Source organism: Lolium rigidum, chromosome 4, assembly GCF_022539505.1.
Source record: "Lolium rigidum isolate FL_2022 chromosome 4, APGP_CSIRO_Lrig_0.1, whole genome shotgun sequence".
NCBI classification, from domain to species: Eukaryota; Viridiplantae; Streptophyta; class Magnoliopsida; order Poales; family Poaceae; genus Lolium; species Lolium rigidum.
The window spans coordinates 22,836,285-22,857,140 of NC_061511.1; the positions used below are offsets into that span (position 1 = coordinate 22,836,285).

The 20,856-nt window shown below is 43.4% G+C and overlaps 1 protein-coding gene across 2 annotated transcripts; it reads left to right on the forward strand.

The window, feature by feature from the left end:
• Positions 1–211: 211 nt before the first annotated feature.
• On the forward strand, positions 212–5,114 carry LOC124708184 (WD repeat-containing protein 70-like). 2 transcript variants are annotated; one of them, XR_007005056.1, is made up of 9 exons: positions 212–707; positions 1,304–1,516; positions 1,605–1,805; positions 1,970–2,077; positions 2,182–2,319; positions 2,916–3,167; positions 3,253–3,573; positions 3,715–4,034; positions 4,712–5,114. XR_007005056.1 is itself a non-coding variant. In XM_047239871.1 (9 exons), exons 1-8 carry the CDS (start codon positions 225–227, stop codon positions 3,883–3,885), a joined length of 1,887 nt encoding a protein of 628 aa, XP_047095827.1. In that variant the 5' UTR covers positions 212–224; the 3' UTR covers positions 3,886–3,894; positions 4,712–5,114. The 2 variants fall into 2 exon arrangements, 1 of the variants encoding a protein (XP_047095827.1); XM_047239871.1 differs by having other exon boundaries at positions 3,715–3,894.
• Positions 5,115–20,856: the final 15,742 nt, after the last annotated feature.

Sequence of the window (20,856 nt, forward strand, 5' to 3'; positions counted from 1 at the left end):
CTTCTGGAGAGAGTGGACTACCAAAATCACACCTGGATCTGACACGAGTACAAAAATTCGTTCGAGTACACGACACGAACTTGAAACCTTGGCTACGGGCCTACGGGGCAGCGGCTCGACCAGGAAACCCAGGCAGACCCGGTGCGCTCCCTGAAAAAAAAAAAACTCTCCCGAACTGTAAATCTCCCATCCGACCTCAGCGGCACCGGCGGCGAGCGGCCCCCATGGCGGACGGCGGCGAGATGGACGAGGAGGCGATGATGCGCGCCTTCTTTCCCACATCCTTTGGCAAGGCGCCTTCCCGCCCCAGCGCCGCGTCCCACTCCTCCACCCTCCGCAAGCCCCAAAACCCTAGCTCCAGCCCCTCCACCTCCGCCGTCGAGGAGGACGACGGCGTCCTCGTCGGCCCCCCTTTGCCGCCGAAGGACTCGGCTCGTAGCCAGGAGGATGAAGAGGAGAGTAGACCCATGATTGGGCCGCCCCGGCCGCCTGCGCAGCTGCCGACGGTGCACGAGGAGGCTGAGGACGAGGACGGCGACATGGTCGGGCCGCCTCGGCCGCCTCCGCCAAAGGAGGGCGAGGAGGATGAGGACGACGATGATGACGACGACGAGGATGACGACGACGATGACGATATGGAGGATGATGGGGAGGATTTCGGTCGGATTCCTCTCAGCAACGAAATTGTTCTGCGGGGGCACACCAAGGTAACTGCACGCACTAACTGTTTCCTTTGCCACATCGAATTGGTTTACCTTTGGAATCGTTACAGCTAGCTTTGCTCGAATGTTCTATAATTTCTGGATAGATGTGGCAGCTCTTAGATTTCTTATTTATTTCGCTTAATAACCGAAATAAACTGGTTTGGGAAGAAAAAAAATGTGTAAATTCACATTCAGCACGTATTTAGAGCATTCCTCTACATGTGTCTTACCTATACCACATAAATTTTCTCAAGAGAATTTCTATCATTAAGACCCCAAAGGAGGCAGGAATAGAAGTTTGTAGTAATTGTTTACTGTTCGCCAATTTATTTGGTGTATGCCATGCCAACTCTAAATATGTTCAGGCAGAATGAGTTTTTGGTCATTGTCGCTTGTCGGTTCTTGTTAGTTAGTACTGCAATGTTCAATCCATTGTAAAGTTGGATACATCCACAAATTTAGAATCGAATATGGACTAGCATCTTCTTCGTGTAATCCTCAACGGTGCCTCCTGTAATGCTATCCAGAGTCGTCCAGATCATGCTGCTATAGTTTCAAATGTATTTAGCTGCTTAATAATCATTTTATTTCCTTTGCAGGTTGTCTCAGCCCTTGCTGTTGACCCTACAGGATCCCGAGTGCTGTCTGGTAGCTACGATTATACTGTACGGATGTATGACTTCCAAGGCATGAATTCGAAGCTGCAGTCATTTAGGCAATTGGAACCGTGTGAGGGACATCAAGTTCGTAGCCTGAGCTGGAGTCCAACATCAGATCGATTCTTATGTGTCACTGGTTCAGCTCAAGCCAAGGTATTCATTTTCGCTATCTTCCTGAACTTCCAAAAACCGCCGCCCCCTAGAATTAATAACATGTCATTTACATTATGCTTCCAATCAGATATACGATCGGGACGGGCTTTCTCTCGGTGAGTTTGTGAAGGGTGATATGTACATCCGCGATCTTAAGAACACAAAGGGCCACATTTCTGGACTAACTGCTGGCGAATGGAATCCCAAGTCAAAAGAAACTATATTAACTTCATCAGAAGATGGGTCGTTACGTCTCTGGGATGTTTCAGACTTTAGTGGTCAAAAGCAGGTAGGTTGAACTATTTTTTTCTGTTCACTAGATAAAAATGTGCCTTTGTTTGTTTTTGCACCAGATCAGTTGTTTAAAGTGAATTACTTGTTATTCTGCATGACTAAAGCCTCAACTCCTTTCTAGTATTGAATACTTGAACTTCCCCATTACATTTTCAACAGGTCATCAAACCTAAGCTAAAAAGACCGATGCGTATCCCAGTTACTTCATGTGCATGGGATCATGAAGGCAAGCGTATTGTTGCTGGGGTGGGGGATGGTTCCATTCAGGTACATTATATACTGCAAAATTTCTTTAACTCCTCTATCACTTTGTGTTTAGATAGACAGTTTGGTTAATACGTTTTATGACCTGAATGATATGTCTTCTGTAGCTCTGGACCATAAAGACTGGATGGGGAAGTAGACCAGATATCCATGTTGAAAAAGCACACACAGAAGATATCACTGGGGTCAAAATTTCTACAGATGGGCAAATTCTTCTGTCAAGAAGTATGGATAGTACTCTAAAGGTAATTTGTCTTGCACCTATTAGGATTTGTACTTTTGAGGCTTCAAATGTTTTTTTCGCAGAACTGCCTTAACATGATATGGGCCTACCATGCATACCTGTACACACTAAAAAGTTGCTCGGTATTTAGGTTAAGTATCATTCCAGCGAGCCTTGCGTTTTCATCTACATTTCCCTCTTAAAAATATACTTTTGCTTGATCTTGAATATTCCATGTTTTACAATGAAAGTTGGTAGCAAGCATGGTTTAGTTGAGTACTTGAGCTGTCCACTTGTTTATTCTTTGAGGACTTGAATGTACATGTTAGGGCATAGATGTGGAGGTAAATTGCTATGTTCCTGAAGTATTGAATTATTGCGAGTAATGTCCTTGTGGATTAAAAGGGAGGTTTACTAGCCATGATTATTACTAGTTCTTCAGTTTCAACCTAGCAATGCGTAATGTGTTCAGTTAATATACTGGGTTAGCTATTTTTGTGTTGTTTTGTTGTATTGTTGTCATGTGAATATATGATAATGGTAAGCACTGCAGCATTGCTGTCCTCTTCCTCTTATTGGGATATATTATTTCTAAATTGCATTGGAAATATTTTGTAGATATGGGATTTGAGGAAAATGAAGACTCCTTTGAAAGTGTTCGAAGATCTGCCAAATAACTACGCAGAGACAAATGCATCATTTAGCCCAGACGAACAGCTTGTTTTTACAGGAACCTCTGTTGAGAAAGATGGCAGGAACGGAGGACTACTTTGCTTCTTTGATAGAAGGAAACTAGAGCTTGTATCAAGGGTGGGAATTTCACCACATTACAGTGTCATAAGGTCTCTCTGGCATCCAAGGATTAATCAGGTTATTGCTTAGTACTTGCAGATTTGCTGGGGCTGAATTCATTTTGAGGATATTACTCAGTTATTGAACATCTCGATCTCTGCAGGTATTTGCAACAGTTGGGGACAAGAAGGAAGGTGGGACTCATATCTTGTATGATCCATCTGTAAGTCAGAGGGTGGCTCTTGTATGTGTCGGAAGAGCACCGAGGAAAAAGTCTGTTGACGATTATGAGGTGCAACCTTTAATACACAATCCACATGCACTGCCTCTATTCAGAGATCAACCAAGTCGTAAACGCCAGAGAGAGAAGATGATGAAAGACCCCCTCAAATCGCACAAGCCAGAAGCACCTGTTAATGGTCCAGGATTTGGTGGTAAAATTGGTACGACAAAAGGCAGCTTGCTGACACAGTATCTCATGAAGGTAATATACATATTAATCGCTCCTTATCTTATATATGTATGGCGAACTTAGGTTATTTTTGTACTCCTAAGTGTGTTTTTGTGTTTCTTCCCAAAGTATACCTACTTTAACTTGACAGCACGCTCAATTTAATTTTTACAGGAAGGTGGTTTAATCAAGGAGACCTGGATGGATGAAGATCCAAGAGAGGCAATTCTGAAATATGCCGATGCTGCGAAAAATGACCCAAAGTTTATTGCGCCAGCATATGCTCAAACTCAGCCAGAAACTGTCTTTGCAGAGTCTGATTCTGACGGTGAAGAGAAAAAATAACATATGGATGTAAGCTATTTGTTTCCAGTAAAATGAGCTATGATACACCAAGATTCTATTTTATGACAGTGAATCTAAGGCAGTGACTGTTAAGTTTCTTGCACAAGTCCCACACCATCTTTCCTTACTGAGAAAAAATAGAATCTGTGGTAAGTGTCGAATACAAATTACCACGAGTTCAATATCAAATGTTAAACCTGCTTATTTCATTGTTGAATATTATACTTGTATGCATGTTATTAGGTTTATATAAATCATATTATGCCATCGAGAGACACAAAGTTCCAGTTTAGGGCATGGAAATAACACAACTGAGTTAAATGCCCAACTTGGAAAATCGAGTAAGATCTCTGCCACTCACATTAGAGGACCAATTATACTTGAACCCAGGAGGTTTTGTTCTCAGTACTGTGTGCTCAGCCGTCCACCACTAGATATCAGAGTTCCCAGTTGAATACCATCTTGTTAATACACACTGCACAATTTTGCTTTCCGTTTTTATGATGTTTGATCACTCATGAAATAGTGCACTACAATCCATCTTGATATGCCAGTGTTAAATGTCCCTGCAATCCAGTCCCTCCATTTCACCCAGTTCATGATATGGTTCATGTGATTTCTGAGTTAAAAACCTTGCCGCGGTTAGGGTTGTTTGACTACACTCATGTGCGCGAAAGTTCACCCCCCCCCCCTCCCCCCTGCCCCCCAGGATTAGTTAATCCAAAGGAAATACCGTTAGCCTTTATTTGTCATTGCTTGGTACAGCATGTTAGCATCTGTGCAGGGTTATTCTGTGTCTGTGTCTGATTATTAAACTGTTTTACAGAATTACCAACCTTTGGGAGGTCAATATTTTTCTCGGGATTCTCATGGAAGAGTTGTAGCGCAGGAAAACAGCCAAAATAAGATGGGCACATAAAGATACTTGGCAAGTGAAGAAATACCATATCAGATTCATGTTAGGCACGATGTGTTTTTGCTGTGCGACACTTCACGAGCCATTTATGGACATTACTGATTAATCACAGTTGGCACCCTGTTCGTAACTCTGAAACACCAGTGCTATTGCTTTCACCTCACAGTCGGTTCTGCCTAGTGGGCATTGTGAGGTTTTACTTTTTATTAGACCTTGTTATAGAGATTTGTGGCTGCTGTGCAGAGTGCCCAACGAAGACCGCTTTCCTGATTTCCAGATGTTATTCTAGCTTGTGAGCATTTTATTGGTTTCATATTCGGTTGATTTTTAACATTTCTTCCTCCGCCTTTCCTCTTCTCATTTACAAAGTGCTCGTACTTCTGCCATCCATTGTGACTGATGATCCTGGCGTAAATCCCGGAAGGTAAATCGATAATGCATACATTGTGAGGTCAATGCGAGGAGTCTCGTCCCTGGAGTTGTCAGCGTGAGTGAGGCTGAGTGCTCTCGGAGGCTTTAGCCAATCGTGCTGGAGCTATGTCAAGTTTGTTTCGGAGACAACTACAAGTGAACTATAACGAGCTACTCAAAATTGCATGATGCATTCTTATATGTTGCTTGCTGACAGTTTTTAGCAAGCTAATCGTGAAATTTATGACTTGAGCCAACTTTTATTTAGACTTGTGAAGTTTACGAGTTGAGCCGACTTTTATTTAGACTCTGGTTGTTGAACGAAGTCGAAACGAGCTACTGTGAGCAAACAGCGCGTACAGAAGAGATAGCATGCAACCAGAGGTCCATAGCGCAATAATTTGATTCAGTTTGGTCATAGCGACATCAACGTCAGTCCTTTCCTTCTTTTCCTTTTTGCGAATAATCATTTCCGTTGTTGCTATGAAGTTGCTGGCGACTTTTTTCAAAACAATATGAATTATTTAATATTTTTCAGGAATGATACACATTTTCAGAAAATTTCAGAAATGTAACTCGGTCGGTTATCTAGTCGCCCGATCGGCCGGTGGATTGCCGATCAGGCCGTCGTCCGGTCTGGTCCTTGACGGCTCGTCAGACGGTAGTCCTATCCCGCTTGTCAATCGGCGTAGCCATCGGCGAGCCGGCAGCTGATCGGCCAGGCTCCGACAATATGGTCACTGCATTGTCGTGCTCTGGTAATAGTCTGGCGTTCGTTTTCCCGCCATTCTCTCCCGCCTCCTCGACAAACTTTTTCCCACCACCTCTCTCCCACCATATTCTCCCCCTCTCCCGCCATATTTTTCCGCCACTTTCTCCCGCCACATTTTTGCCGTTTTTTCCTATAAAAAGAGGCATCGACACTCTTTGTTGCATAAGTGCTTCTACCTCTTCTCCCGCCGGCTCACTTTTAGCTACCATGAGTGTATCCTGCTCAGACCAAGATTTTAGGCCGACGAAAAACAAGGATGCAAGTTTGAACCCGGTGTGAGCGGAGCGATGTTGGTGCGGCCGTCTTGCGAAGGTGGGGGCAGAGAATTTCTCTAATAGGTTTGGTATGAAAATTTTCATGTGTGCGAACTATGATCATGATCCAGCCCAACTTTATCTTCGTCATCCACGAGGCCGCCGGTATGTTCTAATAGAATGATGATTAGGCATATTTGTACGTCTATATTTTTTCCTGGATTAATGTTATTGTTTGTGTTGCAGTCTCCCACACCCTGTGCAAGTGGTTTCACTGGATAGACACGAAGCAATTGGATTGGGCGCGTCATGAGGTTGAGGAAAATAATATAGGCGTGCATGGGCAAGGTTCTTTGAGGAGGAGAGCTGGAAAAAGGATGCTGCTAATGATAAAGCGAAGAGAGAGTGAGAAATAAAAAAAATTAAGGACGGAGCAAGCTAGAAATCGCGAGGTGAACAAGAGGAGGATGGAGGAAGAAGTTGCATTTAGGTATGCAGAGGAAGAGGTGCGAAAGGAGACCCATGAGGTGAAAAGGAAGAAATTAAGAGAAAAGACTGTTGAGGCGCACGCAGCAGAAAATCGCGACGATAGGACCGGAAAATGGCCACGTTGGCCGAGATGTCTCGGAGTAAGGATGTATCTTAATTTCAGTTTTAGTTTGTCTTTGTATCTTAATTTCCGTTGTAGTGTCTAGCCGTATTTTAATTTTAATTGTATTGTATCTTCATTTCCTGAGATGTCTTAATAAGTAGGATTTCCCTCCCAAAACTTCCTACCAAAATTATCCCGCCAAAAACTTCCCGCCAAAATTTCCCGCCACTTCTTCTCCACGCGTCCTATAAAACCCCCTCGTCATTCATATGTTTCAAGCCACTTTATGGTTGGAACTCTTATGTATTCTCTCGAAGATGCCCCCTCCGGGCGATCGTAGTTTCAACGAGTCTATGGTTGGACCTCTTATGTCCTCTGCATGTTCAGTTATGACTTACGAGAGCTAATAAGATAGATAATGTCAAAGGTTTCTTCAGTAATGTGACTCTCCTCGTCAAGGTAGTTAGGATTTTTTTTCTAGCCACGTAGACATGCCTGGTCGAACTCCGGTGGAAACACGACATGAGCTTCTGAGGTTGCAAGAAAGGCTTTACAAGAAGAAACCCAGGAAAGAGAATATCTTGCATACTACATTATCCATTGGGTAGAGTTGAGCGATGACGAATATATTCCCTTCATGCCGAGCATGAAGGTGAAGACAGCTCCAACTCGTCGAAGCGGAAGGACAAGAGCAGTGTCCCCTCTAAGGGCAAGAGCACTGCCCCCCCCCCCCCACACACAGGGCAAAAGTGTTGCCCCGATGAGTGGCGACTCCAAAGATGACTTCACGCCGAGGAGCAAGGCACAAAGCGATGGTTTCTCGAAGGGCAAAAGTGCTACCCTGGCGAGCGTGGACTTCGACGATGAATTCACGCCGAGGAGCAAGGCCAAGAGCGATGCTTTCTCGAAGGGAAGAGTGCTGCACCGACAAGCGTCGACTCGGACGATGACTTCATGCCGAGCAAGAAGGCAATATTGCTTCACCGGCGAAGGGCAAGAGGAAGGGCGTGTAGTGTTCGTATCGTTTATTACATGTTGTATCTTAATTGTTCTTAATGATGTTGTATCTTCATTTCAGTTGTATTTTAATTGTTGCAGTTAATTTAGAAATTAAACTTAATGCGAAATATTGTAATATGTCTCTCAGAAGTGTCTGATATATAGGTCATACATAGATAAATTTCTCATACATAGGTTATACATAGATAAATGTCTGATACATTGGTCATACAGAGGTCATACATCAGCCACGACGTTTAGGCTATCGTGCGGGTGGTCTGATGGGAATGTAGTGCCTACTAATGGTGGTCTGATGGTTCTCCGTGAACATCACCTTCCCGAGAGGCCAAAATATATACGCCTCGAGGCTTCTAGTGATATGTGTCTCAGTCGTAGGGAACGCGAATTGTTCCACCTACATTGATGAAACAATTAGATGTTAGTAAACCGATACAATAAACGCTCACAAATGTGTAATATATGTATGATACAAATCTCGTACCTCAAAGTTGAGTAACCAGTCACACTTTGTGCCATGGTCCTCACATGCAAAGGCCGCTTGAACCTCATGAATAACGGATGTCTATGCACGTTTCTATTCTTGTAGACAGTGTTGAGTCTCCAAGTGCAGAGGTTTGTAGAACAACAACAAGTTTCTCTTAAGTGAATCACCCAAGGTTTATCAAACTCAGGAAGGTAGATGTCAAAGATATCCCTCTCAAACAACCCTCCAATTAAGATACAAGAAGTCTCTTGTGTCACCAACACACCCAATGCACTTGTCAGGTGTATATGTGCACTATTTCGGCGAAGAGATAGTGAAATACAAGTAATATGGATGATTATAAGTGGTAGTTGCAATCTGAAATAAAAATGGCAGCAAGCAAACATGTAGCAGAACTGGTTGTAAACGGTGTTTCAATGGTTAGAAACAAGGCCTAGGGATCTTACTTTTACTAGTGGACACTCTCAACAATGATATCATAATTGAATACATAAATATCATCTCTTCACTATACTACTCTGAACCACTCTCCGGTTGGATAACAAACACCAATTTACCGTGTATGGCTGCAAAAGTACTCCTTAAAGTTCGTGTTCCAAACCTAGGGACACCCCACTCTGTCACTTTGAGCATCCAAAGATAGTACTAACAAACACCACAAATTTCATAGAGACATCCAACTCAAATTATAACTCACGATAAATATTTCGGTAATCTTTAGCCTAAGAGACACACACGGTGCGCACACTGTCACATTCACACCATGGGGCAAGGTGTCTCCGGAGATCACAATGATAAAACCACTTGAGTAGCATAATTGATGAAGAGTAACATCTACTTATTCAACTATATTACAAAACTCATGATCACATAAAGATCACACCACGGGGAGAGAGATAGACCACATAGCTACCGGTAAAGCCCTTAGCCTTGGGGGAGAACTACTCCCTCCTCATCATGGGAGTCAGCAACAGCGATGAAGATGGCGGTGGAGTCGATGGAGATGGCTCTGGGGGCAATTCCCCGTCCCGGCAGGGTGCCGGAATAGAGATATCTATCCCCCAAAACTTGTCTTCGATGGCGACGAAGCTACGGAAATTTTCGTGGATGGAAGCTGATTGATTTAGAGTTTTCGCGTCGGGAGCAATATATCGGCGAAGGGGCGATATCGGTGGCTGCCCAGGGGTCCCACACCACACCTAGGCGCAGCTAGGGGGCCCACGCCTAGGCATGGTGTGCCCTCCCTGGTGCACCTCTTCGTCTCTCCTTCGGACTCCGTCTTCGTGACAGGAAAATAGGAACTTCGGCTTTTGTTTTGTACAATTCCAAGAATATTTCCAGAACAAATTTTGTGAAATACAAAAATAGCAGAAAACGGGAACTTGCACTGTGGCATCTTGTTAATAGGTTAGTTCCAAAAAATACATAAAAATGCCACGAAGTGTAAACACAATATATAGCAATTGGTGTACAATAAGCATGGACCATAAAAAAATATAGATATGTTTGCAACGTATCAGCATTGCCAAGCTTAACTCCTGCTCATCCTCGAGTAGGTAAGTGATAACAAAAATAATTTTTGAGGTGACGTGCAGCCAACACAATCTTGATCAAGATATTGTAAAAGCATTGTAAGCTAAGATCAAAGTACTCTAAACATAGGCATTATAGATATAATTCTAACAATAGAACTTAGCAACTATGTCACAACATAAAAAGTAACTCAAACAAAAGACCATGAATAATAGTGCACTAAAAATAACTGTTTGTTTTTAGCATAGAGAAAACATAGCAAAGTGGTATGCAGCTTGTCTTTCATTGTCGTTGCCTATTCGACGGTACCTCGGAGGAGGGATCCTCACGAGGGGGAGGAGAAGTAGGGGCCATAGGGCGGAAAGTCCTCGGGACGGTGGTACGCGATTTACCCAGCTTCGGAACACCTGCTCGAAGACATGGTCTACTGCTGCTTATCTGGAATTATCTGAGCGCTTTCGCGTTGTTACAAGGAGTTGTGGTTGTGCCTCTAGGGCTCCCATGATCCGGCTTATAAAGGCGCACGGATCTAGGGTTTACATGGAGAGTCCTAGCCGGAATACAAGTTGCCTAACTACGGTACAATATCTTGTCGTGCACGTCAAGGATCCGCCTTCCTCCAAGATCGTACTGGATCCGAATACTTCATGGGCCTTCACGGATCCGGCCTCCTTCGTAGGTCGGTTGAGATCCGGCTCCTTGCTCCTGGGCTGGACTTCATCCATCATGATCTATAACAACTGGGCCGCCCGATGGGCCACATGCCACATCACCGTCTGTGGGCCACCCGGGCTTGCTGGATCTAGGATATGCCATTGATATACCCATAAAGTATACCCACAACAGTAGCCCCCGAAGTTCTCCGAGATTCATCATTCTTATGACTTCATTTAACTCGGATCCGAAGAGAATCTTGAAGAGCTTCCAAAACTTTCTTGTTTCCGATTCCACACAACCAGAAATCATTGTTCTTCTATATCGATATCTTCAGCATATTTTTCGCGCACGTTGTACTGAACTTCCTTTTTTCCCACTCTAAATTTTCGGAGATGCGAATCTTCAACCGGAAATTTTGGAGTTGCTCAGTTCTAGTTACCACTGCCTCGATTTCACCGTTTTGACCTAAGACACGTGGCGGCCATCCAATGGTGTGACCGTTCCGTTTCCGCCGTTAGATCCGGCTCACGAATCTCCACGCGTAGTCTATAAATACCCGCTGCGTCGGTAACTTTTTCATTCGTTTCACCGCTCATCCACTTCATCTTCCTCCTCCCGATAGCGCCGACCATCGGATCTGAACTCCGGCGAGCTTGCCCACGGAGAGCTCCGTTCGCCGCCGCTCCAAGGCCGTCCTCGACCTGAGATCGCCACGGTTGATCGGGAAATCCGATCCGCCGCCGATTCATGGTCAAGCGGAGCTCAACACGCTCTGTCCAGCAACCTCATCCTCGCCGGCGCGACGAAGGACCGCTGCGCCATTAACGGTACGTCCGCCGGACTCGTAGAAGAAGAAGTAGTTTAGACTTATACTAGTTCCGGTTACTCAGCTTAGCTTATCATATGGGTGCAGCCGGAAGCATGTCACCTAGTTCACCAAAATGTACTGGTAGTTCTCTGAATAGCCCTGAACCCAATTCATTAGAACCAAGCTGTCCGGAACCCCTAGATTTCCTGCCACCACATATTTCTGACACCAGGTTAGCTCAGCCATTCTCCGCATCTTCCAGCAACGCGTTAGGCCGGATCCCAACAGTCCAAGAGATCCAAGAAGAACTTGAAGGCCAAGCAAGGATGGCCACTAAAGTGCAGGAGGCGGAGATGAAGAAGGCTTCCAAGGCCCGGATCCGAGAGGGCGAAAAAGGGCAGTGGTGGCTTTGCGAGATCAAGGACTCGGAGCTCAGAGACCTCCAGAGCGAGGGCATGATTTCTCCAAACTGGAGTTTCATGAAAGACTCCATCACTCCCAAGCCGGAGCCGGACGAATGCGTCCTAACGAAGGCCTGGTAGAGCGCGGTCTATCGCTCCCCTGGTCGGAGTTTTTCCTCTCCGTACTCTCCACCTACGGTCTCCAGCCTCACAACATTTGTCCCAACTCCTATCTCCTCCTCTCGAATTTTGTGACGCTCTGCGAGGGGCATCTCGGAATTCGCCCCGACGTCCGTCTGTGGCAGTTTTTCTTCCGAGTCAAGAAGGAAACAAAAGACAAAGCCATGGTGAACTGCGGAAGCATGACTTTCATGCTCCGCCCTGGTAGGATGTATCCGCCTCACTCTTCCCACGAGTCCGTCCGGTACTGGAACACCGGATGGTTCTACGTGAAGAACATCAAAGTTCCGTGCGTCCACGATGGGCTGCCCAATTTCATCAACAAGCCTCCAGAAGAACTTGACAGCTGGAGCTTCGTCCCCACCCTCGCCCACTTCCCGATCTTTGAGAAGGCCACACGAAGGATTTCTTGGTTAGTCCACGATGGGCTAACCGGAACTGAGCTTACCTTGAGCTGGTTTTCTCGCCGGATTCAACCGTTGAGGTATAACTCGCGCTTAATCTGCGAGTACACCGGGGCGGATGATCAACTCCGAGTCACCCGCCACGACCTGCCAGCGGATTCTCTCAAGAGGAGGATCAAAACACTTGTGAAGATTGGCCGGGGCCAACCGGTCCTGGAGTTAGTGAAAGATATCAAGATCAACGACTAGTGTCCTCCGGTACGCATTTGTACTTTGCTATTTTCAACTTCTTATTTTGTGAAGTGTCCTAACTTTTCTTTGCTTTCCTCTCCAGCTCAATTCTTTGGCGGAGGAGGATTCCGCACCGTACTCAGAGTCCCCGTCAGCGGTGAAGCGACGGAGGAGGATTCGGAGGACGATGATGATGATGATGAGGAGAAGGAGCAAGCACCCAAGAAGGTTGCTCCTTGGCCCACCAAGCATCCCTACGCCAGGATTTCCGGCTCCGAAGCCGGAGCCAGTGGCGAGGCCTCCGCCAAGAAAGCCAAGACCAAGCCCCCTCCACTCGACTCCAAGAAGGCGGAGCGTGAGTGCCTTAAACTGTTGTCCACAGCAGGAAAAAGTTCACGCCCGCTCATCCCCGGCGCTACGTAAGTTTCCGAGTTCGATGCCTCTTTTTTAACTTGTACAACTTGTTACTTATACATTTCCTTCACTTGTTTGTAGGAACCGAACTACCACCACCACTCGAACCAACATCCAAAATCCTATCACGAAATACATGAAAAAATCTCCGGCTGTTGGTCCTCTTACTCCAGCTCCGCCAAGCTCCTCCCACGCACCTCTCCAACCTTCTCCGCCCAGAGCTCAACCCTCGCCTGCACCCGCTACCGAAGCTCAACCGGAAATTATTCAAGTGAGTAGCGAGAAGGCAGGCGGAGGAAGCTCCGGCACGAAGAGACCTGCTCAAGAAGAAGCCGAGGTCCAAGGCCAAGAAGAAGCGGAAGTTAATTCTTCGGGAAAGGCTGAAGCTGCGGCTAGTGATGCCGTCAGATTCCCGGAGAACTTCGGTGATCCGACCGACCTTACCTCCACCCCCAAGGCATATGCTACCAAGTTTTTCAACAAACTTACTGATGGCGTGTATTTCACACGTTCGTTGGGAACCCCAAGAGGAAGGTATGATGCGCACAGCAGCAAGTTTTCCCTCAGAAAGAAACCAAGGTTTATCGAACCAGGAGGAGCCAAGAAGCACGTTGAAGGTTGATGGCGGCGGGATGTAGTGCGGCGCAACACCAGGGATTCCGGCGCCAACGTGGAATCTCGCACAACACAATACAAAGTACTTTGCCCCAACGAAACAAGTGAGGTTGTCAATCTCACCGGCTTGTCTGTAACAAAGGATTAACCGTATTGTGTGGAAGATGATTGTTTGCAGAGAAAACAATAAAACAAGTATTGCAAGCAGATTTGTATTTCAGTATTAAAGAATGGACCGGGGTCCACAGTTCACTAGAGGTGTCTCTCCCATAAGATAAAAGCATGTTGGGTGAACAAATTACAGTCGGGCAATTGACAAATAGAGAGGGCATAACAATGCACATACATGTCATGATAAGTACGAGTGAGATTTAATTGGGCATTACGACAAAGTACATAGACCGCCATCCAACCGCATCTATGCCTAAAAAGTCCACCTTCGAGGTTATCATCCGAACCCCTTCCAAGCATTAAGTTGCCAAGCAACGGACAATTGCATTAAGTATGGTGCGTAATGTAATCAATAACTACATCCTTAGACATAGCATCAATGTTTTATCCCTAGTGGCAACAAGCACAACACAACCTTAGAACTTTTCGTCACTATCCTGGTGTCAATGCGGGCATGAACCCACTATCGAGCATAAATACTCCCTCTTGGAGTTAAGAGCAAAAACTTGGCCGGAGCCTCTACTAATAACGGAGAGCATGCAAGATCATAAACAACACATATGTAATAACTTGATAATTAACATAACATGGTATTCTCTATCCATCGGATCCCGACAAACACAACATAGAGTATTACGGATAGATGATCTTGATCATGTTAGGCAGCTCACAAGATCCAACAATGAAGCACAATGAGGAGAAGACAACCATCTAGCTACCGCTATGGACCCATAGTCCAGGGGTGAACTACTCACTCATCACTCCGGAGGCGACCATGGCGGTGTAGAGTCCTCCGGGAGATGAATCCCCTCTCCGGCAGGGTGCCGGAGGAGATCTCCGTAATCCCCCGAGATGGGATTGGCGGCGGCGGCGTCTCCGGAAGGTTTTCCGTATCGTGGTTTTTCGCATCAGGGGTTTCGCGACGGAGGCTTTAAGTAGGCGGAAGGGCAACGTGGGGGGCCACACGGGGGCCCCACACCACAGGTCGGCGCGGCCAAGACCTGGGCCGCGCCGCCCTATGGTGGCGGCCCCTCGTGGCCCCACTTCGACTCCTCTTCGGTCTTCCGGAAGCTTCGTGGCAAAATAGGACCCCGGGTCTTGATTTCGTCCAATTCCGAGAATATTTCGTTACTAGGATTTCTGAAACCAAAAACAGCGAGAAAACAACGAACTGGCTCTTCGGCATATTGTTAATAGGTTAGTTCCAGAAAATACACGAATATGACATAAAGTGTGCATAAAACATGTAGGTATCATCAATAATGTGGCATGGAACATAAGAAATTATCGATACGTCGGAGACATATCAGCATCCCCAAGCTTAGTTCTGCTCGTCCCGAGCGAGTAAAACGATAACAAAGATAATTTCTGAAGTGACATGCCATCATAACCTTGATCATACTATTTGTAAACATATGTAATGAATGCAGCGATCAAAACAATGGTAATGACATGAGTAAACAAGTGAATCATAAAGCAAAGACTTTTCATGAATAGTACTTCAAGACAAGCATCAATAAGTCTTGCATAAGAGTTAACTCATAAAGCAATAAATCAAAGTAAAGGTATTGAAGCAACACAAAGGAAGATTAAGTTTCAGCGGTTGCTTTCAACTTGTAACATGTATATCTCATGGATAATTGTCAACATAGAGTAATATAACAAGTGCAATATGCAAGTATGTAGGAATCAATGCACAGTTCACACAAGTGTTTGCTTCTTGAGGTGGAGAAAGATAGGTGAACTGACTCAACATAAAAGTAAAAGAATGGTCCTTCAAAGAGGAAAGCATCGATTGCTATATTTGTGCTAGAGCTTTTATTTTGAAAACATGAAACAATTTTGTCAACGGTAGTAATAAAGCATATGAGTTATGTAAATTATATCTTACAAGTTGCAAGCCTCATGCATAATATACTAATAGTGCCCGCACCTTGTCCTAATTAGCTTGGACTGCCGGATCATCACAATACACATGTTTTAACCAAGTGTCACAATGGGGTACCTCCATGCCGCCTGTACAAAGGTCTAAGGAGAAAGCTCGCATTTCGGATTTCTCGCTTTTGATTATTCTCAACTTAGACATCCATACCGGGACAACATGGAAAACAGATAATGGACTCCTCTTTAATGCATAAGCATGTGGCAACAATTAATATTCTCATATGAGATTGAGGATATATGTCCAAAACTGAAACTTCCACCATGAATCATGGCTTTAGTTAGCGGCCCAATGTTCTTCTCTAACAATATGTATGCTCCAACCATTAAGGTAGTAGATCTCTCTTACTTCGAGACAAGACGGACATGCATAGCAACTCACATGATATTCAACAAAGAATAGTTGATGGCGTCCCCGAAACATGGTTATCGCACAACAAGCAACTTAATAAGAGATAAAGTGCATAAGTACATATTCAATACCACAATAGTTTTTAAGCTATTTGTCCCATGAGCTATATATTGCAAAGGTGAATGATGGAATTTTAAAGGTAGCACTCAAGCAATTTACTTTGGAATGGCGGATAAATACCATGTAGTAGGTAGGTATGGTGGACACAAATGGCATAGTGGTTGGCTCAAGGATTTTGGATGCATGAGAAGTATTCCCTCTCGATACAAGGTTTAGGCTAGCAAGGTTATTTTGAAACAAACACAAGGATGAACGGTGCAGCAAAACTCACATAAAAGACATATTGTAAACATTATAAGACTCTACACCGTCTTCCTTGTTGTTCAAAACTCAATACTAGATATTATCCGGACTCTAGAGAAACCAAATATGCAAACCAAATTAGCAAGCTCTAAGTGTTTCTTCATTAATGGGTGCAAAGTATATGATGCAAGAGCTTAAACATGAGCACAACAATTGCCAAGTATCAAATTATCCAAGACATTTTAGAATTACTACATGTAGTATTTTCCAATTCCAACCATATAACAATTTAACGAAGAAGAAACTTCGCCATGAATACTATGAGTAGAGCCTAAGGACATACTTGTCCATATGCTACGAGGGAGCGTGTCTCTCTCCCATAAAGTGAATGCTAGGATCCATTTTATTCAAACAAAACAAAAAACAAAAACAAACCGACGCTCCAAGCAAAGTGCATAAGATGTGACGGAATAAAAATATAGTTTCAGGGGAGGAACTCGATAATGTTGTCGATGAAGAAGGGGATGCCTTGGGCATCCCCAAGCTTAGACGCTTGAGTCTTCTTAGAATATGCAGGGGTGAACCACCGGGGCATCCCCAATCTTAGAGCTTTCACTCTCCTTGATCATATTGCATCATACTCCTCTCTTGATCCTTGAAAACTTCCTCCACACCAAACTCGAAACAACTCATTAGAGGGTTAGTGCATGATAAAAATTAACATGTTCAGAGGTGACACAATCATTTTTAACACTTCTGGACATTGCATAAAGCTACTGGACATTAATGGATCAAAGAAATTCATCCAACATAGCAAAAGAGGCAATGCGAAATAAAAGGCATAATCTGTCAAAACAGAATAGTCCGTAAAGATGGATTTTATTAGGGCACCAGACTTGCTCAAATGAAAATGCCCAAATTGAATGAAAGTTGCGTACATATCTGTGGATCACTCACGTAAATTGGCTTAATTTTCTGAGTTACCTACAGAGAATTAGACCCAGATTCGTGACAGCAAAGAAATCTGTTTCTGCGCAGTAATCCAAATCTAGTATTTACTTTACTATCAAAGACTTTACTTGGCACAACAAAACATAAAACTAAGATAAGGAGAGGTTGCTACAGTAGTAAACAACTTCCAAGACTCAAATATAAAACAAAAATACTGTAGTAAAAACATGGGTTGTCTCCCATAAGCGCTTTTCTTTAACGCCTTTCAGCTAGGCGCAGAAAGTATAACTCAAGTAACATCAAGAGATGAAGCATCAACATCATAATTTGTTCTAATAATAGAATCATAAGGTAACTTCATTCTCTTTCTAGGGAAGTGTTTCATACCTTTCTTGAGAGGAAATTGATATTTAATATTACCTTCCTTCATATCAATAGTAGCACCAACGGTTCGAAGAAAAGGTCTTCCCAATATAATGGGGCAAGATGCATTGCATTCAATATCCAAGACAACAAAATCAACGGGGACAAGGTTATTGTTAACCATAATATGAACATTATCAACTTTCCCCAAAGGTTTCTTTCTAGCATCATCAGCGAGATTAACATCCAGATAACAGTTTTTCAATGGGGGCAAGTCAAGCATATCATAGACTTTCTTAGGCATAACAGAAATACTTGCACCAAGATCACATAAAGCATTACAATCAAAATCTTTAACCCTCATTTTAATGATGGGCTCCCAACCATCCTCTAGCTTTCTAGGAATAGAAGTTTCAAGTTTTAGTTTCTCTTCTCTAGCTTTTATGAGAGCATTTGTAATATGTTTTGTGAAAGCCAAGTTTACAGCGCTAGCATTAGGACTTTTAGCAAGTTTTTGTAAGAACTTTATAACTTCAGAGATGTGGCAATCATCAAAATCTAAATCATTACAATCTAAAGCAATGGGATTATCATCCCCAAGGTTGGAAAAAATTTCAGCGGTTTTATCACGAGCGGTTTCAGTGAGTTTTAGCGGTTTCGGTAATTTTGCGCGCTTTGCACTAGGAGTAGAAACATTGCCAACACCAATTATTTTACCATTAATAGTAGGAGGTGCAGCAACATGTGAATCATTAGCATTGCTAGTGGTGGTAATAGTCCAAACTTTAGCTACATTTTTCTCTTTAGCTAGTTTTTCATTTTCTTCTCTATCCCACCTAGCACGCAGTTCAGCCATTAATCTTATATTCTCATTAATTCTAACCTGGATGGCATTTGCTGTAGTAACAATTTTATTTTCAATATCCCTATTAGGCATAACTTTCGATTTCAAAAGATCAACATCAGATGCAAGACTATCAACCTTAGAAGCAAGAATATCAATTTTATTGAGCTTTTCCTCAACAGATTTGTTAAAGGCAGTTTGTGTACTAATAAATTCTTTAAGCATAGCTTCAAGTCCAGGGGGTGTATTCCTATTATTGTTGTAAGAATTCCCATAAGAATTAGCATAACCGTTACCATTATTATAAGGATATGGCCTATAGTTATTACTAGAATTGTTCCGATAAGCATTGTTGTTGAAATTATTATTTTTAATGAAGTTTACATCAACATGTTCTTCTTGGGCAACCAATGAAGCTAACGGAACATTATTAGGATCAACATTAGTCCTACCATTAACAAGCATAGACATAATAGCATCAACCTTATCATTCAAGGAAGAGGATTCTTCAACGGAATTTACCTTCTTACCTTGTGGAGCTCTTTCCGTGTGCCATTCGAGTAATTAACCATCATATTATCAAGGAGCTTTGTTGCTTCACCAAGAGTGATGGACATAAAGGTACCTCCAGCAGCTGAATCCAATAAATTCCGCGAAGAAAAATTTAGTCCTCGCATAGAAGGTTTGGATGATCATCCAAGTAGTCGAGTCCATGGGTTGGGCAATTTTTAACCAAAGATTTCATTCTTTCCCAAGCTTGAGCAACATGTTCATTATTCAATTGTTTAAAATTCATTATGCTACTCCTCAAAGATATAATTTTAGCAGGGGGATAATATCTACCAATAAAAGCATCCTTGCATTTAGTCCATGAATCAATACTATTCTTAGGCGAGAGATAGCAACCAATCTTTAGCTCTTCCTCTTAATGAGAAAGGAAACAATTTTAATTTTATAATGTCACCATCTACATCTTTATACTTTTGCATTTCACATAGTTCAACAAAATTATTGAGATGGGCAGCAAGCATCATCGGAACTAACACTGGAAAATTGCTCTCGCATAACAAGATTTAGTAAAGCAGGTTTAATTTCAAAGAATTCTGCTGTAGTAGCAGGTGGAGCAATAGGTGTGCATAGGAAATCATTATTATTTGTGCTAGTGAAGTCACACAACTTAGTATTTTCAGGGGTGGCCATTTTAGCAGTTGTAAATAAAACAAACTAGATAAAGTAAATGCAAGTAAACTAATTTTTTTGTGTTTTTGATATAGCAAACAAGACAATAAATAAAGTAAAACTAGCAACTAATTTTTTTGTGTTTTGATATAATGCAGCAAACAAAGTAGTAAATAAAATAAAGCAAGACAAAAACAAAGTAAAGAGATTGAGAAGTGGAGACTCCCCTTGCAGCGTGTCTTGATCTCCCGGCAACGGCGCCGGAAAATATGCTTGATGGCGTGTATTTCACACGTTCGTTGGGAACCCCAAGAGGAAGGTATGATGCGCACAGCAGCAAGTTTTCCCTCGAGAAAGAAACCAAGGTTTATCGAACCAGGAGGAGCCAAGAAGCACGTTGAAGGTTGATGGCGGCGGGATGTAGTGCGGCGCAACACCGGGGATTCCGGCGCCAACGTGGAACTCGCACAACACAATCCAAAGTACTTTGCCCCAACGAAACGAGTGAGGTTGTCAATCTCACCGGCTTGCTGTAACAAAGGATTAACCGTATTGTGTGGAAGATGATTGTTTGCGAGAGAAAACGAGTAAAACAAGTATTGCAGACGAGATTTGTATTTCGAGTATTAAAGAATGGACCGGGGTCCACAGTTCACTAGAGGTGTCTCTCCCATAAGATAAAAGCATGTTGGGTGAACAAATTACAGTCGGGCAATTGACAAATAGAGAGGGCATAACAATGCACATACATGTCATGATAAGTACAAGTGAGATTTAATTGGGCATTACGACAAAGTACATAGACCGCCATCCAACTCGCATCTATGCCTAAAAAGTCCACCTTCGAGGTTATCATCCGAACCCCTTCCAGTATTAAGTTGCAAAGCAACAGACAATTGCATTAAGTATGGTGCGTAATGTAATCAATAACTACATCCTTAGACATAGCATCAATGTTTTATCCCTAGTGGCAACAGCACAACACAACCTTAGAACTTTCTGTCACTGTCCCAGGTGTCAATGCAGGCATGAACCCACTATCGAGCATAAATACTCCCTCTTGGAGTTAAGAGCAAAAACTTGGCCAAAGCCTCTACTAATAACGGAGAGCATGC